The sequence below is a fragment of the Emys orbicularis genome, chromosome 18 (assembly GCF_028017835.1).
Source record: "Emys orbicularis isolate rEmyOrb1 chromosome 18, rEmyOrb1.hap1, whole genome shotgun sequence".
NCBI lineage: Eukaryota > Metazoa > Chordata > Testudines > Emydidae > Emys > Emys orbicularis.
The window spans coordinates 12,024,279-12,046,650 of NC_088700.1; the positions used below are offsets into that span (position 1 = coordinate 12,024,279).

General features: G+C 52.5%; 1 protein-coding gene across 1 annotated transcript in view; it reads right to left on the reverse strand.

Annotated features, from left to right (window-relative positions):
- The window catches only part of HMCN2 (hemicentin 2), a 115,084-nt gene extending 95,139 nt beyond the window's left edge, over window positions 1-19,945 (reverse strand). Inside the window, exons 1-13 of the mRNA XM_065418725.1 lie at window positions 19,645-19,945; window positions 14,954-15,024; window positions 12,594-12,752; window positions 12,074-12,196; window positions 8,532-8,703; window positions 7,546-7,652; window positions 6,550-6,670; window positions 5,724-5,987; window positions 4,613-4,757; window positions 3,336-3,457; window positions 2,820-3,095; window positions 1,886-2,027; window positions 516-643 (exon numbers count right to left, since the gene is read on the reverse strand). Of these exons, the coding sequence (XP_065274797.1) occupies window positions 516-643; window positions 1,886-2,027; window positions 2,820-3,095; window positions 3,336-3,457; window positions 4,613-4,757; window positions 5,724-5,987; window positions 6,550-6,670; window positions 7,546-7,652; window positions 8,532-8,703; window positions 12,074-12,196; window positions 12,594-12,752; window positions 14,954-15,024; window positions 19,645-19,945 (2,131 nt within the window). The remainder of the gene's footprint in view (window positions 1-515; window positions 644-1,885; window positions 2,028-2,819; window positions 3,096-3,335; window positions 3,458-4,612; window positions 4,758-5,723; window positions 5,988-6,549; window positions 6,671-7,545; window positions 7,653-8,531; window positions 8,704-12,073; window positions 12,197-12,593; window positions 12,753-14,953; window positions 15,025-19,644) is intronic.
- Between the last annotated feature and the right edge of the window lie 2,427 nt (window positions 19,946-22,372).

A 22,372-nucleotide genomic window follows, 5' to 3' on the forward strand; every position in this document is an offset into this window, starting at 1 on the left:
TCTTAACTAGACTGTGAAACCAGAAAACATCATCAGCGTTTTGCTGGGCAGCTCTCTGCTCATACCGCATTGCTCCTGAAGGTGACGACTTTAATGTTCAGAAAGACCCTCCAGTTCTTCCAACAAGCCCTGGGAGAGTGAGTAACCCCAGGTAAGGGAACCCACCATTGCAGGCCTCCCTTGGGACTTTGTTGACGATGGCCATGATCCAAAGCTCATTGGCTTCAATGGATCAGGCCCCAGAGGAGTATTGCAAGCATCTGTCTGTAGCAAAGTGATCCCAAGGCCAGTGGTCTTAGCACAGTCCTCTGCAGAGGCCCTATTCTCTAGTGCCTTCTCTTATGGGTTTGTACAGCGCCTGGCACAGAAGGGTCCTGTCCACGAATGGAACTCCTGCGCACTACCACAATACAAACAATATTAATAACACCACTCCTGGGTAAGGGGCTGATCCAAAGTCAATGGAGTCTTCCCAATGGAAATTCTGCATTAGGACAAGCTACAGGAGCTGGTACCTGTGTACTGTAGGATTACTGTCTGCTCATCCCATCCAATCCGACTGGCAGCAAAGCAGCTATAATTCCCAGCATCCTCAGGGACAGCCTCCTTGATTATCAGGGTGCCCTGAGCATCTATAAAAAACCTGGATCAAGAAAGAAAAGAGCAGGGGTGGGGGGAAAGGTCACCATAAAAACAAAGCTCAGAAAAAGAAGAAAATAGAGCACGACTTGCCCTAAAAAATCTCCTAGCACTTTTCCCAAATAAAAAGTTAAAAGGGGAATTCACAAGTCAAGTTTGGCCCTTAAGAAAAAAAAGTAACAGATGGATCAGCTACAGCAGAAACGAAACAGCTAAAACGAATGTTTCCATGAATAAGAAAAAAAAATCAGAAAGTTTTTTACTTGTTTTGGTTTTCTGCAATTTAAGAAAAAAAAACACCAAAAAAAAAATGGCCAGTACAGTGTTTGTAGCCTAAATATTTGCAATGTGGCACTAGTGGGGTGAGCCTGAAAGTGAAATTTATCAGAAACTGACAATAAATAAAGGTCAAAAGTAAGTTTATTTCCATTGTTCCTCTCCCCCGCTGCAAAAAAGTGCTACAGAGCGTGAAAAGTCCGTTTGATTTTAACACGCTTTCACAGCCACCGCAACCTCAAGTGTTATTAGCAGCAGAGATAAGGAAGCATGTTTTTTTAAAATATATTAATTTTAACTAGACAGAATCCTTCTAATCTCTGATGTGCGGTTCATATAATTTCTTGCAGTTTCCCCCTTTTCCCTTTATCAGCCCTCTCCAGGCACATGAACCACCAGAAATCCTTCTCTGGTTGCCTGGGGGGACTCGTTTAATATCCACCCCCAAAAGCAGCAGCACGACACAGAGAGCAGGATGAAGAGAACAAACATGACTCAGCAAACTCCTCCGAGAGTGGAGATCCCTCTTTAGCCCAGGAGCAGATGGTAAGGGGGTGCAGCCCTGCCCCTCCAGAATTGCAACAGTCACCAAGAGACAAACTTCTCCATTTCATGATGTCAAGGCCCGTCCTAGACTAAACACTAGAGCATCAACCCCCTATCATGGAAGTTGGCCACACCACCGCTGCCCCCAGCCCCTTTAGTAGCATGAGGCGGATTTGTAGCGTAGCCTGGGCTGCAGCTACGTTTTGTAACCTGGCTAGAAGCTTTGGTCTGACCAAGCCGGCTGCCACCAGCAGGAGGTCTGGAAACAGCAATAAAAGCCTTGTACCCAATACATTTTGGTTTGCACGCGGTGGAAAAGGTGCCCCCTTTCCTCTCCCCCTTCCCCCCAGCCTCATGAGTGTCAGGCTGCCCTGCATCGAAGCCCAGGAGCAAAGCGGCCGAGGCTCTGATTTGGTAACGTTACCTGCCGTCCTTTTCCAGGGCACGGTCCCATCGTTTCCAGGAGATTCGGGGCGCAGGGTGGCCCAGCGCCGTGCAGTTGAGCCTCACCTCCCCACCCCTGGTGAACGACTGCGAGCTTGTGGCAACCCTTACTCGAGGCGCCTCTACACACAGAGAAACACAACATGTCAGACACCAGTCACCTGCTCCCAGCTCCAGAGGCCCAGTTCCCAGCTCTCCCCGTCCTGCCGCAGAAGGGGAGCACAGAGCTAGTGGAAGGCGGTAACGGAACAGTGGCTGAGAGCAGTGAAACTGGGCTTTTGGAACGGCGATGTTCCTCAGATCCAGCCTTGCCATTGGCGGGGCTACGGGCCATATGTAGCTGCTCCCTCCAGCCCCACAACTGAATGAGGGGAGCAGTGTAGTGAAGCGGTCATTATAGGGTTAACTGGGTTACTCAGTGCAGTAGGGGGTGCAGCCATGCTCCACCCCTCCCTTATGTCCTGTTCAGTCAGTGGGTATATTCCCCCCATCTCTCTTAGGATGCAGTTAAATAAAGCAGCAAGTTCCCAGCCTGCAGTCCTGCCAGTAGGCCGATCTATGGCTTGGGGAGCTTGCAGAGGAGGCAGGAGTCCCAGAAGAGCAGAGACTGAAAGAGATGCTTGCTTTGCCGATCCATCAAGCCAGCTCTGATATCAGTGAGGAGTGACTTTCACAAAGCACTGGGGATGCTGCCTCCTGCACTGCTTCTGCTCAGATAAACCCATACAGGATCACACAGACCCTTTCAAACAGGCCCTGTAAGACTCTTGGATCTGACTGCGATTCCTGCTCTTCTGTGGCATGCCCTGGAGAAGCAACAGGTCCATTCCCCCCCTTCAGCTCAGACTCTAAGGGATTTCAGTCCCAGCCAATGACAGGTAATCGTCTCGAGATAGGACTCAGAGACTGCTTACCCTGAACAAAGAGCCAGATGGAAGCATTAGCTGTCCCATGGCCGTTGCTTGCAGTGCATTCGTACCGGCCACCGTCATCCAACTGAACGCTGACAATCTCCAGCGAGCGGTTCCGCAGGACCCTCACCCATCCCTCCTCGTCCGGCTGCAGCACCTTCCCATCCCGGCTCCAGGTCAGATTATAAGCAACGTCTCCTGACACTGGGCAAGACATGATCACTCCTTCTCCCGGCAACGCAGTGATGTTCCCGGGGGGCACCAGGTACGGAGGCGGCTCTGCATGGGGGGAAGCAAACAGCGGGGTCCAATCATCCAGGCTGCTGAGCCCCCATCTACCCCACTGGAGTCCGTCCCAAACTCTACCATTCCGAGGTCTCTAACACTGAAGGGCTGAACTTGACCATTCAATATTGGAAGCAAAGCCCAGGGGCAGAGTCCGCCTTGCAGCATGCTCTGTGGGAGCCTGGGCTGAGGCTGTCACCTGCCCGAGAGCCCCCTGCCCTCCCCAGGACTGACCTGTGACAGAGAGGTAGCCGCGAGCTCGCGCTGCCCCAGCTGTGCTAACGGCTGTGCACTCGTAAAAACCTTCATCGCTTCCGGAAACCACGGGGATCTCCCAGCTGCTGGTCCCAGAATCCCTGGGGAAACAAAGCAAAGAACCCCCATGAGACCGGGGAGGAAGACACCCCGCTCTCCTCTTTCGGCACTGGCTGAGATTTTCACAAGCCACTCGCCATTTACGGCGCCTTAATTGTGGAGACCCTCACTGGAGGCACCGTCAAGGGGGCAGATTGGCCGAAACCAGATCCTCAGATGGTTTTGACAACTGGGCCAACACTGGGATTTTTCCTAAAATCCCTCCCCCTGTGCAGCGGTGACAGGGGCACTAGCATAGACAGGGTGCTTGGGGGTTTATCTCCCTGCTGCTTAGAGCTGGGTTACATGGCAGGGAGGCCAGCACTCTGCGCTAGTTCTCTCCACTGCTCTCCCTGAGATCACAATTCACACCCCATTCCTTTTACCCCTGCATCCCAAGTGCGTCTCCTTAGCCTGCATGCAGGCTGGAGGCTCACGTGTAAAGACCTTTATCTTGCATTTTGCTGCAGAAGGAATGAGGAACCCACTGCTAGCACACTGAAAACCCACTCCTGGGCACCGCCACTTCTCAACCTCTCTGTGCTATGTCACGGAGTACCAAGAGAAGCCGCTGTCTGAGTCAGCCAGGCCGCAGCGAAAGCAGGGAGGAAGCAGGCCATTAGGGCCTCAGTGGGAATTCCAATTGAGAGGGAAAGTTCCCACTTGGTCCCCTGAGCAACCTGTATTCTTCACCCTACAGCTAATACATGGACTTCACCACCACAATCTCAAAGACAGCAGCATTCCAGTAACTCCAAGTGTCCACATTGGACGGTGGAAGTCAGCAGTACCACCCGCCTCCTGCCCCCTCGAAAGCAAGCCAGCTCCACTCTATGGAGATAGATAACGAAGAGTAATACAGTGACTGTCAAGCCAGGATAGAGCCAACGGTCCATCCTAGGGGGAACCTATCTCCAATCTCAGCTATTGAAGGTACGTCAGAAGAACACGCAAGAACACACGGTGTAATATTATGCCATGGAGCAAATACCTTCCTGTCCCCCAAGCTGGACATCGGTTTGTGCCCTGGAGCATGAGGATTGCTAGCCCTTGTAATTAATATCCTGGCCAGAGCTACCTATATTTGTATGTGACTAATGTGGGCTTGGGGAAATTTACCAAGTAACTGACTTACTGCAGTAGAGCCTGAGACTTACGCGAAAAGTTGATCCTTTCCAAGCATCTCCCCACCACGGCTGAGCTTCAGTCGGAAGGGGATCTCGCTCTGGGCGGAGCAGCTGATCAGCAGTGACTGATTGTGATAAGCCTGGATTTTACTGGGCATGTTCACTTTGGGTAGACCTGGGCAGTGGGAACAGGCATGGGGTACAAAGAGAGAGAGAGACAGACTCCATAATTCTCAGAAACAGAACACTGAAAATTTGACTGGGGAGAGGAAAAAAAAATAACTATGAAAAAAACCAAACTGGACCCCTGTGCTGAAATGGAACGGTGTTTCCTTTAAAGAATGAGCAGCCCCTGACTGGCTTTGTCCTAATAACTCACTATAACAGCTAAAGTGAGGGCCTCATTCGGTAAGGCACAGATCCTGCTGTAATGGTGTGTTTACTTGTAGTATATTCTGCAGACACTAGATCTGTGTGTGCTCTATAGAGTAGTAGAGAGGGCGTGGTTCTGGTAAACAATGGAGACTAAGCTGGATCTCAAAGCTGTGGAGAAACCCGTTTGTTCATGGTTCTAATTGCAGCTGTTTCGGTTTAATAAATATCTCCTGACTGTGAAAGGCTGCGATTCCATAGTCTATTATGACACTGGCTACTCCTCCCTCTCTGGGCATTTATATCATACGTATCACTGCAATACCTGCTTCACCCATGCTTTCAAATAGCAGCTTCACTCCTTGAGCCAAATATGACAAGCTTCCACCTAACCTTGCCTGTACTTTTATACTAAACATGTAACTGGCTATGCCTCCTCAAAACAGAGCAGGCAGCTACAAACCCTTCTCCCCGAAGAGGGCTAGGTTTTGTGCTCATGGAAGGAAGTTGGACAGATGAAACCCCTCAAGATAGGTGGGGTTCTACCAGGAAGGGAGTATTAGAGAAATGTCCCTACACGTGTCCATTCAGAACCTGGGACATTACACCTACCCCCAGCCCTTTCCTGGGTGATTTCAGGTATCTGCTTGTCAGAGGAATAAAAGCTGGTTGGCCTATTCCCAATGCTACTCTAAGAGCTACAAAAAGGCATCAAGCCAACAGCTCCAAACCCCTTCCAGCTGGGATCGTACAAAACAGAGTCGCTCACCTGGGACCACACTGGTGTAGGCGACTCCCGACACACGCTGCAATGGGTGCCCGTCTGGGTCTTCCCCAGTCACTTTCAGCAAGAAGCTTCCCTTGGGTGCCTGGAATTGGGGTCCCACCCAGAGCTGGCTGGAGGAGCCATTGGACAAAGGCCGCGTCGGCAGGGAGACAAGGGGCTGGCCAGAGCTGTCATACAGCTCCACGCCCTTCAGGTGCCCCGGAGGCTCCAAGCCAGTGCAGTTAATCAGCACAGAATTAGGAAGCCCTGCAGAGACAGGGGAAAGCAGCGGGGGAAGGCAAGGAATGGGAATGCATCCAGGTCAGGCATTGTAAAGCACTGGGACCGTTCCTCTCTGCTGCAGACATCACCCCTATTATTCATGGCACTCAGCGACTCGGCAGCTGGGATCACTGCTCTCCATGCTCATCTCATTGTTACCTTGGGCTCCCCTGCCTGTCCATAGCCTCATCTTATACTCCGACTGCAGGCTCCTTGGGGCAGGGACTGCATTTGTTCTATGTCTGTACAGCACCTAGCACAATGAGACCCTGCTCTATGTTTGGGACCCCTAGGCACCACCGCCATATAAACAATAACGCCTGCCGGCTCCAGGCTAGATTGCTGCAACAAGCTCCACTTGGAGCTGCTCTGAAGGCCACCGGAAGCTTCAGCAAACATGGACATCGCAGCTGGCTCCCTGAGCCCAGCAGAGCAGCGGGAGCCCACTTATCTGCGGCTCCCTTAGCTCTCTACCACTCCGTGTCTTACGGACAACACTGCCCCCTCCACACACACGCACGCGCGCCCTGGGAAGAGCAGGAGGTACCATGCACAGGCCGCTCTCTGGGGTGGTTTAGGTCGAACGTAGGTTGGGGGGAAAAGCTGGCTCGGAAATCGATGGCGCTGACGCCCGTGATTCTCACCGAGTGGCGGCCACTGCTCTGGATCTGAAAGCCAGACACACAGCAAGCAGAGACGTCACATCAGCACGCGTAGAAAGGGGGTAGCTCTGACTCCTGAAGCCGCCCACCATGCAGGATCCGGGGGTAGGGGAGAAGGGAGAGGCTGCAGTAAGCCGCAGACAGACCTTTTTAGTAGCCTGCATTCTGGGCAGGCACACACTTCCTTCTGCAGCCCTGGAGAGCCACAACAGGATTGGAGTGACAGAACGAGTGGAACCGTGGGAGGAATCTTTATGCTCAGTGAGGCCAAATTCTCTGTTGCCAATGGGAGCATTTCCATTACTTCGACGGAGTTTCACCCCAACACCAGTAGAGAAGCTGGCCCTGGGACTTTCAGAGTTGACTTCAAAGTGCCCTTAACCAATTGACACCTTCCTGAGAAGTCCCATGCCCCTATTTATTCAGGGCACTTGGCTTTCCTTAGAACCCCACGAAGTATTCCCGGTGGCCAGCCCATTGCCTTCCAGAATGGAGCTGGTGGAGGAAGGGGAAAACCCAGCCCCTGGGTCAGCCTCCCTTCCTGCATCAGGGCCGAAGTTATCATAAGGGACCCAGCTCCCAGAGGGGGCAGGGGACTAGGGAGGCAACACTCGGGTGCTATAGGGAAGAGTGCACAGGCTGGAACCAGTTAACGAGGCAGCTGGAGCGTCTCCACCCCAGAGAGGGGATAGACCGTGGGGAGCAAGCTGGGGACGAGACACCGAAGTTGCATTCTATACATTTCTCCACGTCTCTTGGCATGGCACGGCATAAGCAGGATGGGCACGTGGAAGAACCTCTCAGGCAAAGGGGTTTGCCTGCTCTAGGATACTGGCCTAGATAGGCCCCTGGCCCGGCAATTCCTTTCGCTTCCATCCTACCTTGACTGACCACACGCCCGGCCGGTGAGGCTTGACGGTCAGCACCTTGGCGGAATTCGGGATGTTGAGGTGTTCCTCCAGGCCCCGGCCTTTCTGAAGGATCTTCCCTGCACCGGCAAGCAGAATCCTTGGGTTAGCGCCTCCTGCTTCCCGCTCACCTGTCCCCAGGAGGGACAGCCCATCCCCGCTACATCCAATCCAACAAGCCAGGCCCGACGGATCTGCCCATTGCGGCCTGCCCAGGACAGAGGAAGGCGGAAGCCCTGTCTCTGAGCTGCCCACATTTCCCTCTGCTCATGCTAAACCCTCAGTATTCACAGCCTCTCAGTCCCTTCCATGGGACCCAGACAGTTGGGAGGGTCACTCGTTCACCCATGCTGCCTATCTGCACCGCTCCCTTTCCAGCTCCGAGCCCCCCTATCACTCCTCTTTAAACCTCAGCCTCCTAGTCTCCCTCATGTCCTCAGCGCTCTCTGCAGGCCGTTTGCTTACACCCTGCGTTGACAAAGCTATGGGAAAGCCAGCCACGTGGGGTAATTTCAGTGGCTGAGGAGCAGTTACTGTCAATCGGCCGTTGTCAACTGACAGCTGGGAAGAAAAGCCCGGAAGGGATAGGGGAAAAGCAGCTCTTATAAAATTTAAGTATGAATTTAACATGGCAGAGGGGAAGAGAGACACTTGAGCTGCAAAGACCTCATCAAGCTCCCATTACTTTTTGCTGAACAGATTTTTGCCCTGTGGCTAGTCTCCGTCAGCACAGCTCAGCTTGGTTATTCCCTGGTCTCCGTCTCCCATTCACTCATCAAACGAGCCCCTGGTTGGGTCCCCAAAGGGAACTGAACTCAGGGCCGTTTTAGCTCTAACCCCCCAGCTCTCTGCCGCTTGAGCCACAGCGTAGGCTGTTCACTGGGCTCTCCCCGTAGCCGGAACCACCCTCCCACTGCCCGAGGTTGGGACCTGCTTGCTGACAATGCCCTTGTACATACCTGCCGGATCCCTGACTTCGATCTCTGGAGCGGGGCCGCTCACAGAGATGGTGACTTCCTTCAGGCTGGGGTCAAAGGGAACCAGCCAGGTGTGCTCTCCCCCCCACTCATGGTCTGTGGACAGCAGGTGGACTTTGGAGGCCTGGATAGCCTCTTCCACCCATTTCAGCACCTACGGGGCAGAGAGGGTGATGTGGCGCAGGAACATAGGAATGGAAGGTGCCTCAAATGCGAAATGCGGTCCCCTCCTATGACAGGCCACCCTGCCATAAACCCAGGATGCTCCCCGGTGTGCCGGGATGCACAGACCTTGAGATATTGGGAGGGGGTCTGCTGTCAGGGCTGTTGCCACTGGTTACCTCTCCCCCGAAGGTGCAGGAGTGGTAAGAGTCCAGGCACAAACTAGGCAGGGGGAATACACACGGTATGTATACAGATTAGTTCAGCTACACGAGCAGGAGGGACCGAGCCTTCTCGAGATTCACCATCAAGATCCTGAGCAAAAACTCAACCGGAGGGCGAGGCCTGGCTCCTCCAGCCCCATGGGAAAGCCGGCAGACCCTTTAATGGGCACCGCACACACCCCAGCCATCACGGTGCCCAGAGGTGCACATCGCAAGCTCTCCACAGGGAGGAAAGCAGGCTAGGAAGGGCACAGATCTGTATCAGAACCTCCACCATGCCTAGGGCCGAGACAAACACATCTGGACAGAACCCAGTATACGCGACGTGGGGAGCTCCTGGGACACCGCAGGGTGGGGCTGAGCAGGGGAGATGGGACAGCCAGAGCAGGCAGCACAGGACAGAGCCAAGCTCCCTAGCACGTTCTTTGCTCCTTCCCCCCTTGCTCACACCTGCCCCTCCGCCCCTTGCTCACACCTGCCCCTCCCTTTCCCCTTCGGTTTCACTCCTTGCACCGTTTCCTTTGTTCCCGTAAAACAGAAAAACAACCTGCTTGTGAAAGTGCTGCAGGGGATCGAGTGCCGGAGCCCAGCCCCTGCTCCCTGTGGGCCCTGTGCACAGAGAGGTGACAGGGCGCGGGGGAGGTTAGATATGGACACAGAAATCCAGCTCTGGTTCCTCCCCTCGCCCAAGGGAAGAAGCAGGCTGAGGGAGCCCCTCCATCTCCAGAGCAGAGTTCAGCTGGCAACAGGAAACCCCTGACTGGCTACCAGTGCTGACCCCAGCCTGCCCCTAGCCAGAAGGATAGTGCAGGACTTCGGGTGATTCAAGTCCCAGCTCCTGGCACTCAGGAGACCTGGATTCAACTCCAGTCTCTGTCACAGGCTTGTGTGTGACCTTGGGCAAGAGACTAGTCTCTGTGCTGCGGTTTGCACCTGTACAATGGGGCCAATAGTCCTGCCCTGCCTCACAGGGGGATGGTGACAATAAACACACTACAGGCTGCGGGATGCGCAGGTACTGGGGTACCATTACTTTGGTAACAGGGACCCACCTGAGTACCACAGAGAGCATGTCACACCTCATACATGAATGCAAGATACAACGGCATTTACTGGCTCCAGATAACGGGACCAAGGAAACCAGTCTGAGTCTCCAGCCGTAACTATTTATCCCGAACACACTGTTTTGCAGGTGCTGGAGCAGGGAGGGAGGCGGGGTGCAGGGAAAAGGAGACCACAGCGAGGGCTGAGCCTTTCCCGTTCCAAAGCAAACACACACACTTGCTGATGTTAGAGGAATTAAAGAATCTGGCGTAATTATTATTGCCAGATGGCTCCCACTCAGCCGCTCGGAGCAGACAAGTGATTAACCTGCACCTTGCCCACGGGAATACTCGTCAGTAGGCTGTGCAACAGCCAGCAGCCGGGAAGAGGAGGGGAAGGGAGGCAGGAGGAGAGCTCACCGCTCCAAAACTGTTGTTAATAGTTAGACAAACGCTCGGCTCCTGCTCTCCAAGCACTTCACAGACATGCTGGGTCAAGACCGTCAAAGGCAGGAGTCTAAAGTCAGGCTCCTGGGTCCATCGTTAGGGACCTGCCTGATTTTCAAAGGTGTGGAGCACCCAACAGCTCCCACTGAGGTCCTGGTTTTAAAGTCTTGGCCTTACTCCTCCACAACCTGGGGGAGGTATCATCTCCATGCTACAGACAGGGAAATGGAGGCCCAAAGAAGTGAAGCACCTCACCCAGGATCACGCAGCTAGCCTCCAAGGCAACCAGAAACAGATCCCAGGTCTACTGACTCCCAGACTCCTGCTTTAGCCCTGAGACAACCATCTTCTCCAGTCCCCTGGAGCGGGGACAGGGGATTAGATGGGCACAGAGGCTTTGCTTCTGGATGCTCAAACCTCCATGAAGTCCCTAAGGGATAACAAGCCTTGGCACATTGATCTAAGCCTTTAATGCGACTACAGTAAAGACTTGCATTGCTAACTTGATGAGTCCACCTGAACTAAAAGGGATTGACAGCATCAAGCCAGCGAAGGAGAGAGGCCTCTGATCCTCATAATCTCATCGCCCCATCCCAGCCACCCAAATCATAAAGGACACTGTGAAAAGGAGACTGTGAGGGAGGGATAGCTCAGTGGTTTGAGCATTGGCCTGCTAAACCCAAGGTTGTGAGTTCAATCCTTGAGGGGGCCACTTAGGGATCTGGGGCAAAAATCAGTACTTGGTCCTGATAGTGAAGGCAGGGGGCTGGACTTGATGACCTTTCAGGGTCCCTTCCAGCTCTATGAGATAGGTATATCTCCATATATTATTATTAAACAATCCAAGTCTTCCATTCTCGTAGGCAGGGTTGTTGTAGCCATGCTGGTCCCAGGATACTAGAGAGACAAGGTGGAGGAGGTGATAGCTTTTATTGGACCAGTTTCTGTTGGTGACAGGGCCGGCTCCAGGCACCAGCTTAACAAGCAGGTGCTTGGGGCGGCCAAGGGAGAGGGGCGGCACCTGCGGCAATTCGGGGGCGGCAGGTCCCTCACTTCCTCTGGGAGCGAAGGACCTGCCGCCGCCGATCGCGGCTTTTTTTTTTTTTTTTTTTTTTTTGCTTGGGGCGGCAGAAATGCTGGAGCCGGCCCTGGTTGGTGAGACAGACAAGCTTTTAAGCTACATAGAGCTCTTCTTCGGGTCTGGGAAAGGTACTCAGAACGTCACAGCTAAATACAAGGTGGAACAGATTGTTTAGCATAAGAAGTTAACTCATATTTCAAGGGACCATTCAAGGTGAAGTGGGCCATTAATACCCCTCCAGTCAAAGGGAGAAAAGGGGAAAAAAAGGCTGGGGGGTGGGTTAGGTGGGTTATAGATTGTTGTAATGAGCCATAAATCACGTGTCTCTGTTCAATCCATGATTTTTAGTATCTAACAAAGTTATGAATTTAAGCTCCCAGGCTTATCTTTTGAAGGCATTGGGCAGGTTTCCTTTGCGGATGAGGACTGAGAGGCCAGATAGGGAGTGATCGCTCTGTGAAAAGTGTTCACCTACAGGTGACAAGGTGTTTTTGTCTTTTATCATTTTTCTGCACGAGTTCATTTGAGATGCTCACAAGTAACAAAATTCAGGTCTTTTCCACTCACCTCCTTCACCTGTTGTTTATCCAGATGGAATATCTGTCCAGAGCTGGTAGCAGCAATTTCTTCGTACACTCGATACCCAGGGTGGCTTCTGTCCCCGCAATCCCCTGTTAGCACGAACACAACCTGCCACAGAGCAATGCACGACAGCAAACCAAGTCAGAAGAGACTGTCCAACCTGGGGAGATGCTAACCATCCTCCCCCCTCCCCCACTGGCAGCAGGTTGGCATGTGCCAACTACAATGTGAACAACTGTTACGAGAGTGCGCCATGTCTATATATATATGTCAAGAGTTAGCCAATAGAAAACGTACCAGCAGACGGAGGTAAAGAATACATGGCACTGTTTATAGGTTTTGTAGGACCAATACAGTTGGGTACTGTTGTGCTTTGCAAAAGGCTTCCTTTGCGCAGCTCTTCATCACCTTGTGGGCTCAGGGAGTGGCTGTTCAGTGACTCCTGGGTCACAGAGAAGGGACATCTCCTGGGAACGCAGCTGCAAGCCAGTAGCCGGACTCTCACCTGGGACTGTTTGTGCTGCAGGAGCTGCAGCAACTCCTGCTTGCGCTTGTAGTCTTTGGCCCGGGCATCCGAGAACACATAGATGAACGATCCCGGGTGCGAGACCTCCACAGCCAGCTGGATGGCTCCGATGCTCATCTCCGGGCAATCCCCTCCGCCCTGCAGCCAAAGAGCCCATTAGGAAACCCGAAGTGAGGGCTGCAGGAATCAACCTGGGGTGGGACGCCATTTCCACTAGGGAGGGGAAAACTTGCTGAGACCACGTGCCCCATCATGATCACTGCCTCATCTTCCAAGAGTCCAGTGAGCAATGCCTGCTCTGCCCTGGGCATGTATCCTGAGCCAGGGCAACCCCCTAGTGCGGACAGGCACAGTGCCATTTGCACTGGCGGTGCTTGAGCACGGGTATGTATCACAGGTGCAAACAGCAGCTCCACCTGGCTACACACCTGGAATGAAGCTAAAGGCAGGAGCCCCACTCAGTGTCTCACCCCGCACTTCAAAAATGCTAGGGAATCCCAACGGATTCGTGCCTTTTTCAGACACCAAAATTCCACTTGTGAGTAGTTTATAAAGGGTTAATAAATGATGAATAGATGTTGTAATCACAGTTAATTATAGACCGTCACAGAGACCAACAGGTTGCTTGTAACCATCTTTAACACCTTCGACTGATGTGCTGGTGACCTCGGATAACACACACTACTCCTGCCTGTAACCTGCTTGCAACCCCTACGAATCATTCACAAATGGACCCTTCACGCAAAGCATGTGCAGTGCAAACACATGGCAACTAGAGATGCCAGCTCCCGGTGGGCCCCAAGGCAGCTCAGCAACAGAGTCATCCAACCTCCCATTGTCCCAGGGCTTCCCAGCCTTCCCTCCGGTGTAACAGTTTCATCTCACACACAGAGGAAAACCGAATCTAACTGCCAGCTTCCCTATGGGGCTGGGAAGAGATGCTCATTTAGGGGCCTACGAGCCTCTAGCTGACATAGACCATAGAGAGGGGAGTTCAATAGACCACTCAGCTCTAACCAAGCCATGCCAGGTAGCCGGTTATTACTTACACAATAATAATGCAGAATACCTTACATTTACATAGCCCTCTGCAGCTCGAAGGACCCTAAAGCTCTTTGCAGCGAGACGCGCACACGTCCTGCTCTCAGAGCACAGAGGTAAATGCATCACTCAAGGTTATGACTATCTACACATGAGTCACTTCCTCTGTCGCCAAAATGCAGCCATCTCTGCAGTGGAACGCGGCGGGTGTATAACTTTCCATTTCTGTCAGAAATGTTCAATGTATTGCATCTGAAGAAGTGGGGTTTTTTACCCACGTAAGCTTAGGCCCAAATAAATGTGTTAGTCTTTAAGGTGCCACCAGACTCCTCGTTGCTTTTTGTGGATACAGACTGACACGGCTACCCGCTGATATTTATTGGTGTCGGTTTTTCAATCCAAACCTGAACGTTTTTAGTTTGGGGGGTTGCAATAAAAACCTGAACATTTCTGGGGACAATATTCAATGAAAAACAAATAAACAAAAATTGTTTTCAGCTAAACTTTATGTGGGAGGGAGAAAAATCATGTTGGGAACAACTCCAGTAGCTCCCCAAGTCGGACCCTAGGCAGGACCCCTGCTCTTGCAAAGAGCTCCCAGGGATCTAGAATAACCAGGGGCAGACAAGGCCTCAGGTCTAAGTCCCATCCAAAGATGGTACCTGCAGCAGCAGAGCACCCCCGGCATCTTGCTGGGGCACTGACCATACCAGGCCCCCCCACCTCTTCCCAAGGGTCTCTCCCGACCAGCGCAGAGCTGCTCTGTGCTCTCCCCCACCCCTCCGGAGCCTCAGGCACACGCCAGGGGGCATCGCCAGGACATTCCCACACCTCAGCTATTCTACAATAAGGGGCAGCTGGGCACACCCTGAGGCTGCTCTACATCTGTGCTAGGAGTTGAACTTGTCCCCAGCAGCACCAGCATTAGCCCTTCTCTTTCCCTGCCCTGGGCCTAGAAATGTATCTCCCTTAAAAGTGACAAGTGCCACCAGAATTCCTTGCTGCACCCAGTCCGCACGTGGCAGGGAGGATCTAGCCAGTGCTGCTGGAGGATGCTCCTAGTTACTTTTAAATGTAATGACAAAGCCGAATTCTTTCCTCTGGCACTGATTCCATGGCAGCTCGCCTTAGGAGTTACACTCCTTGGGATCTGGGGCTTCTTTGCCAACCGCGAAGGGTTACATTCCCACCAAACAAGCTGGGTTTCCAAACTGGCCACACTCAGGTTTCAAATACCAGTTATCATAGGCCACTAGCCAACAACGCTACAGATTTTAAGATGAGGCGGACAACTGTACCTGCACGTAGAGACCTCTGAGCTCTCGCTGGAACTCCTCGGGATCTGCTGTGACGGTCGCTGGTCCAACCTCTGACAAAGATATCAAGACAGCAGATATCAGCACTTTCTCCTCTCTGGGCACAAGTCTGCAATCTTCCTTCTCTCTTTCTCCCATATTAAGTTTCCCTATATCAGCCCCACTAGGCCTATGAGAGAGACAAGGTGGGGGAGGTAATATCTTTTACTGAACCAACCTCTGTTGGTGAAAGAGACAAACTTCCAAGCTACACAGAGCTCTTCTTCACCCACCTTGTCTCTCTAGTATCCTGGGCCCAACACGGCTACAACAACACCGCAAATACCAAAAGGCCTATGTTAGTTCCTGCCTGTCCCCAGAAACCTGCATCAGCAACTATAGCTTTCTTTCAAAGAACACTCCCTTGCCATTGGAAGAACGCTGGGTCTCCTTTACTGGGCTGGTTGATGATGGCTCGGCTAGTCCGTGCTTTTCCACGGTGGCCGCCATCCCGTGTGGCATAGAGAGTTGATCTCCCCTCCGCCGTCCCAAAAGAGCAGCCCTGTAATGGGACACTTTCTAGATTACAGGCTATTTAGGTAACAGGACTTTGTTACACCCCCATATGGCTTAGTCTTGCAAACGGGACCAAGCCAGGCACTCAGGCACCAAGCCAGCGCTGAAGGCCCCGTACTGCCGCTGCAGCTTCGCTGCTCTGGTACCAGAGCTAACTAAGTTAAAGCTGGCTCGGGTGTATCATACCCCGCGACGGCAGTGTAGACATACCCGTTGTTGACAGCGGGTTGGAATTCAGGAGTTGCTGGCTCACGCCACAGGAGCAGATTCCATCACACTTAGGGTATGTCTACACTGCAAGGAGACACCCGCAGCTGGCCCATGCAGCTCTGGTGGAGCTCTGGGACTCTCCCACTTCACAGGGTCCTATAGCCTGGGCTCCAGCCCGAGCCCGGATGTCTTCATTGCAATTAGACAGCCTCGCAGCCCGAGTCAGCTGGCACAGGCCCAGCCACGGGTTTTTAAGTGCAGTGTAGACATACCCTCATTGGTGCAGCAGGCATCTCCCCATGTGTGCGATGCCTTTACACTGTTAACACTCCTCCCCTCTGGGCTTTGCAGCTTTGGGGGAGATGGGGGGCACCTTTAAAGCCTACTATTCTGCTAGTGGCTAGAGCAGGGCAGGTGGATGCCCAAGCTCCCGGGTTCTACTTCCTGGCTGTGACCCGGGGCATGTCACCGCAGCCTTGTCTACAATGAGAAAACGCATCACGCTGACACGTTTTAACTAATGCAACACTAAACTCGACTCCGCCCTAGAGTTCACCACCACCAGCTCCTAACACGTTATTAAAACATGACTGCCCCTTGTCCTCGCTAAAGGCAAAAATCACGTTTTGCATCAAGTTAGCTAAGACAAGTTAGTTAACACAATGCACTTCCACAGGTCTATCGCGCCTAAGTTTCCCTACCGCTCTCTGGGGGTTAAGAGCACCTACCTGCCTCATAGGAGGGCTGGGAGTTTTAATGGAAGAGACCCTCAGATGAATGATGCCACATATAGGTGCAAAGAGTCATCAACACACCGAACTCTGGCTCAACACCAATGAACTGACCAATCGCACCCCTTCCCTAGACCGCATTTCAGAGGCCTCTGAAATAATGTCAACGCTCTGACTGACTCCCACAGAGACCGGAAGGCTTTTCCTTCAGCTTAACAGGAGAGACGGCCAATTTACCGAGCCAGGGTGCTCTAGTTACCGCAAACCAGATGCCTGGCCTGACAAGGGACCTTGCAGCCAGACGAGTCCCTGGCAAGAGGTAACCCCATCTGTTTCCATGCAAACATAAACAGCTACAGCACGACAGAGGTACCACAGGAGCTGAGGACTTCCCCCAGCCCCACCCACCATGCCCCATCCTCCCGCACCTCCCAAGCTATTTCAGCTCTTTCCCGGGTTGACAGAGACCCTCTGCTTTACAGGTGCCCTTTGTGACGGCAATGAGAGGTAATCACCCTTACAAAGCCCAAGGAGGGCACCTCTAGGTCCAGTCTACACTGTAACTGCTACCATACCAGAGGACACAGGTGCAGCCCCAGAATCCCTCCAGGTTTTAAAAGATGGTTGGCCTTGCAGCATAGACAAGGCCGATCAGCACTGTAACTAGGTTCCCAGACTGGGCTACAGCCTTGGACTGTAGCCTGGCTCAGGGACGTGGCTAACACGCAGCTTCGTCCGGCCTAGACTACAAGATCGAGCCCTGCTGGGTAGTTATTACTGTGAGGGCAGGACCTTGGCTGTGGTGTGATAGCAACAATGCACAGCACGTGCAGAGCAGATGATGTGGGTATGAAACTTCCTGGTGTGGAGCAGCGTGGGACAGAGAATGGAGGAACGGGAACTTGCCAAGTCCTTAAGTATCCCCATTTAGATGAGCCACGAGTCAATTGACTTATCTGGGTCCATCCCCAAGGAAGAGTCACGTCCGGTACCCTGAGACATTCCATACACAGGACCATATTAAATGGAGTCCACTCAAATCACCTGGTCTAGAGTTCCTTGGGGCGCCGTCTCCAACGGTAACCAGTGCAGAAACACGAGCTGCCTGGATTTAATGGACAAGCCAGCTGTTCTCTCGGTTACAAAAGACAGATGCATCCCCACAGACCAAGTGGATCCAAGGCTGTAAAGAGGGGCCCTGTTTCTATTTTAAGGAATGTACACAACAGATAGATGCTGGTTCATTCTAAAAATCCATTTCGTGCCTCTGATCGCTTCTCCTGCCATCTTCAGTATTTTTAATTCAAATGTTCCTTTCTTCATAATTGCTATTTTCTGTAGGAATTTTTGCCAGAGAGCTTGTTCTTATTTGGTATGAATGGTTAGCACCTCATGGATGTGTATAAAAGCAAGGACCAGTAAGAGGAGCAACTTTCATCTTTATTTAACTTAAGAGCATTGTTTCCTTGTTTATTATCACAGTTCAAATAAACAATTAGCCCAGTAGTGTTCTTCAGATAGAAAGACCTCAAACTGCTCTACGGCATCTCTTCACCCAACCACTAAAATTCAGCCAACTCTGGGGTGGATCACAGTAACTGTAACAGCATACAGCAACAGTAGTTTGGGACATGATGTGAAGTGTATCAGCCAGCAGAAAATGCAAAAGAGGATTTTTAGGGAAGCAGGATGTAATTAACCAAATTAGAATGTGGCCAGGGTCCTCAGAATTAACACCATAATTAATCCTTGTGAAAAGTGACCTGCCCTCATTAATGCCCACAAGGATCAAGGTTCACTTCACAGCCAATACACAGCACTTGCAGTACTATAGGGCCCTTACCATCTCGCTGGTTCTGTGCTGGCTGGAGAAGCTAGAGTTCAAGCCTACAAGACAGCCTGGGGTCGAATTCAAGCTGCTAGCCAGGGGTGAAAGTAATTTAAAGGATTTACCGGTATCCCAGAGTCCTGAGCAGGGGGCGTGGCCTCAACCGGAAGAGGTGTGGCCTCAACCGGAAGAGGCGGGGCCTTTAAATACCCGGGCCCTTTAAATCAAGATTTAAAGGCCCCAGGACTCTGGCTGCGGCAGCTGGGAGCCCTGGGCCCTTTAAATCACCCCCGGAGCTCCGGCAGTGGGGCTCGGGCGGCGATTTAAAGGGCCCGGGGCTCCGGCTGCTGCAGGGGGGCCCGGGTCCTTTAAATCGCCAGCCTGGGGAAGCCGGTCCAATCCGGCACAGCGTACCGGCTTACTTTCACCTCTGCTGCTAGCCCAAGATAAAAGCCAAGTAGCCTTGTCTTCACTGTTATTTTAACCTGTGTTAGCTGACACACTTTTGGCAGTGCAAACACTTCCTCGGAGAGCCACCTACTGCATCACCAATACCCCCCTTCCTGTCCTGCAGCACCCAGCCTCCCTGAGGTCTTCCAGCCAAGTACGGAGCTGGCCCAACCCTGCTCCAGTTATGGGACTGGAGGAAATTGCAGTCCAAGCTGCATGGCCATGAATTAAGCCAGGACCTGAGGCTAAAGCACTCGAAATGGGATGGTAACGTGAGGAGAATCAGCTGCGGCAGGAATCCCCCAGGATTTGGGGAGGCTTGTTAGAATTACTTCAGGAAATTGGCAGCTTCCATCTTAGGCCCTGGCTGTCTGGGTCAGACTGATGCTTTTCAAATTTAAACCGATATTTTCTAGCCAGCGAGTCAGGTACCAATGATTCTAGCCATATTAGCATAACCCTGCTCTGGCTGTGTTTGGAGTGTTGACCTCCCAGCTTTCCCTGTGCCTAACAAGGCTGACAAGCTGAGGATCAGAAGGGGGACAATAGGGCAGGACAAAGTTGCCTTGAAAGGGTGGGGGATTTTGATCCTTACTAAATGCAGCTCTGCTTGTTTTCGTACTGAGCCAGGGTTAAGGGAACCAGGCCTTTTACGGGACCAGAACCCAGTCCCCGGAGTGAAATGGGTTCAGTCTGACTGGAACCAATGGCCCTAAATTAGTGCAATGCAATGTCCTGTGCAAATGGGTCCCACATTTCGTAGCATTTTTCATATTGGACCAGAATAATTGATTCTGGCTGAATGCAATGCAGCACTTTGTCTGGACCAGAACCATGGGTCCTGGGTCAGCGCAATGCATTGTTCTCAACAGGATTAGTGTGAACCGGAACCGCCTTACCTGGGTCATGAAAGGGGATCAGCGCATAGTTGCTAATGGCTTTTGTGCTCCTGCTGAGTGTCCGCTCCAAGATCCGGGATGCTCCATCCATCACCTGCACCAGGTCGTCGTACATGGAGCCAGTGACATCAAAGACAAAGGCCAAGGTGACCCCTCCAGAACCAGGGACGGGCTCTCCAAGGCCAGAGGCCAGTAGCAGCCAAAGCCCCAGAAGGAGCCCTGCTCTGTGATGCATGACTTGGGAGTCTTCCACCACACAGAGACAGGCAACCCCTCTGCTCCTGCTACTGCCTGGAGACATGGCCCCCCAAACCTTTGCTAGATTCTTTCCTTGGCTTCCTTCATGCAAAATGCTCCTTCTCCAGTTCGTCCTCCCCCACTCCCCCAAAAGAGCTGAGAATCTCCCCACAACTCTCCTCCCCCCAGGGCCAGAACGATCGCACGCAGAGAAATCAGACTGTCTTTTCCTTAGCTACTTCTAGAGGGGCAGAGGAGAGCCCCCAGCTGCAGACACAGCTCCCCATTCATTCCTGGCTGCTCCCAGACAGGCCCTGAAACAAATCAACCAGCTGCCACTGCTGCTGGGCTAACGGCCCTTTGCTAGAAGGTGCCCTCCTTGGGGAGGGGCAAGACAAGACCAGCCCTTGGAAGAAGTGCAGCCACCAACAGCTGCATGAAGGAAAAGCCTCCAAAGTTCAACTTCTGCAAGGGAGAAGAAAAGCACTTTCTGAGCAACTCCCCTGGTGAGGCAGTGGGTGGGAGCTGGAGGAAGGGGCGATTGGAAGCAGGTCCTAAAGCCCACATTATTCACTGAAATACTAGCCTGTTCCTCTCCCCCCCACCACTCAAACACTCCCCTCTCAAGCCAGCAGACGCAGGCTGAATGCTACAGGGGGTCAGAGGAGGACACGGGGCAAGCAGCTGAATGGATGTGGGGAAACCAGGCCAAGACAGAAAGATGTACAGGAGGAGAGAACAGCTGGATGTTCGCTGAGATGTAAAGGGAGCAGCGGTGAGGCAACTCCAAGCACACCAGGCACTTTCCCCTGAAAACACAGAGCAGGGCAGATCTCTGGTGCGGCTTGAGGAGGCCGGCTGGATTCTCAGCACAAATGGCAGACACAGCCTCACAACTAGAAAGGCCCATGGGATGACTTAGACGTGCCTGGCCTGGGAAGGGGGGTGCAGGAGAAAGCCACCCCACCAGCCTCCAAGCTGCAGCCCACAGTGAATAGCTTGCAAATGGTAATGCAAACACAGAGAAATGTAGAGCAAGGGGTGGGGTGGGAAATGCATTCCTTGTCTGTGAAGTTATGGATTATTTAAAGCCAGGGAACAAATAATCAGGGGGTGGGGGTGTGGAAGGTGAAGGACCCTGTGGGCAAGATTTTTGGCTCCCCTTAAAGATAAGCCACTGAGCTCTTCCGGATCTTATCTGGGCCACCTAAATAAGACACTCAGCTGTTGCTCAGGTTTCAGAGTGGTAGCCGGGTTAGTCTGTATCAGCAAAAACAACGAGGAGTCCAATTTGTTAGTCTCTAAGGTGCCACAAGGACTCCTAGCTGTTGCTCAGTCTGTTCCTTAAGCAAGGGGATTCAGGGGTCAATCATTTGCTAAGGCCAGTAGGGGAAAAGGCAAGGCAGGGAGGAGAGAGCCCCAAGCAGTGTATTCAGTGCCTCTCTCTGTGCTTTGCAGCCAGGCTCATGGAAGCCTCTCTCCATTTTCTCATTCCCGGGTAGGGTGACCAGATGTCCCGATTTTATAGGGACAGTCCCGATTTCTGGGTCTTTTTCTTTTATAGCCTTCTATTACCCCCCACCCCCATCCCAATTTTTCACACTTGCTGTCTGGTCACCCTATTCCCGGGGCCAAATTCTGATCCGAGTTCTATCAGTGCAACCCAACAGACTCGCACGGAGTGGCATCCGAGTAACAGAGCAATGTCAGATCAGAATCATAGGCCTTGTCTACACACAAACCTGCAGCCACTCAATGAAACTGGTGCAAACCCCTCAGTGCACACTCATTTTGGTTTAAAAGTAGCGGGTTTCATTTTAGCTTAATCCTGTCCCTAATCTATTTAAACTAAACCAAAATAACCCCGATTTAAACCAAAGTAAGAGTGTCCACACAGCTTTTTGTGCAGGTTTAACTAAACCGTTTTCAAATCACAACACAAGTTCAACCCATGCAACTGTGTATGTAGACAAGACCTCAGCGTAGCAGGCTGCAGCAGGGAGCCCTTCTCCCCCCCCCCCCATCCTTTTGGTTTATTAGAGGAGATGTTTAATTTCCCTGTCACCAGTTCCTGAAGCAGCATATTGTACCAAGGAAACACGGAAGAAAAGAAGAAGGGAGAGTTCTATGGTAACGTCAGTCTTGGAAAAAGAGTCTTTAGAGAAACAAATGGGAGCCCTGGGACAAAGCCAGCGTTAATTATCAGGGGGTAGCCGTGTTAGTCTGTATCTACAAAACTAGGGTTACCATACGACCGGATTTTCCCGGACGTGTCCGGTTTTTGGGGACTCAAATCCCCGTCCGGGGGGAAATCCCCAAAAGCCGAACATGTCCGGGAAAATCCGGCGCCGCTGGGTGCTGGGCCGGGGGCTGGGCCGGGGCCGGCGGTGCTGGGCCGGGGGCTGGCCCAGGGGCCGGGCCGGGCGCCAGCGGTGCCGGGCCGGGGGCCGGCGGTGCTGGGCCGGGGCCACTGGGCCGGTGCTGGGCTGGG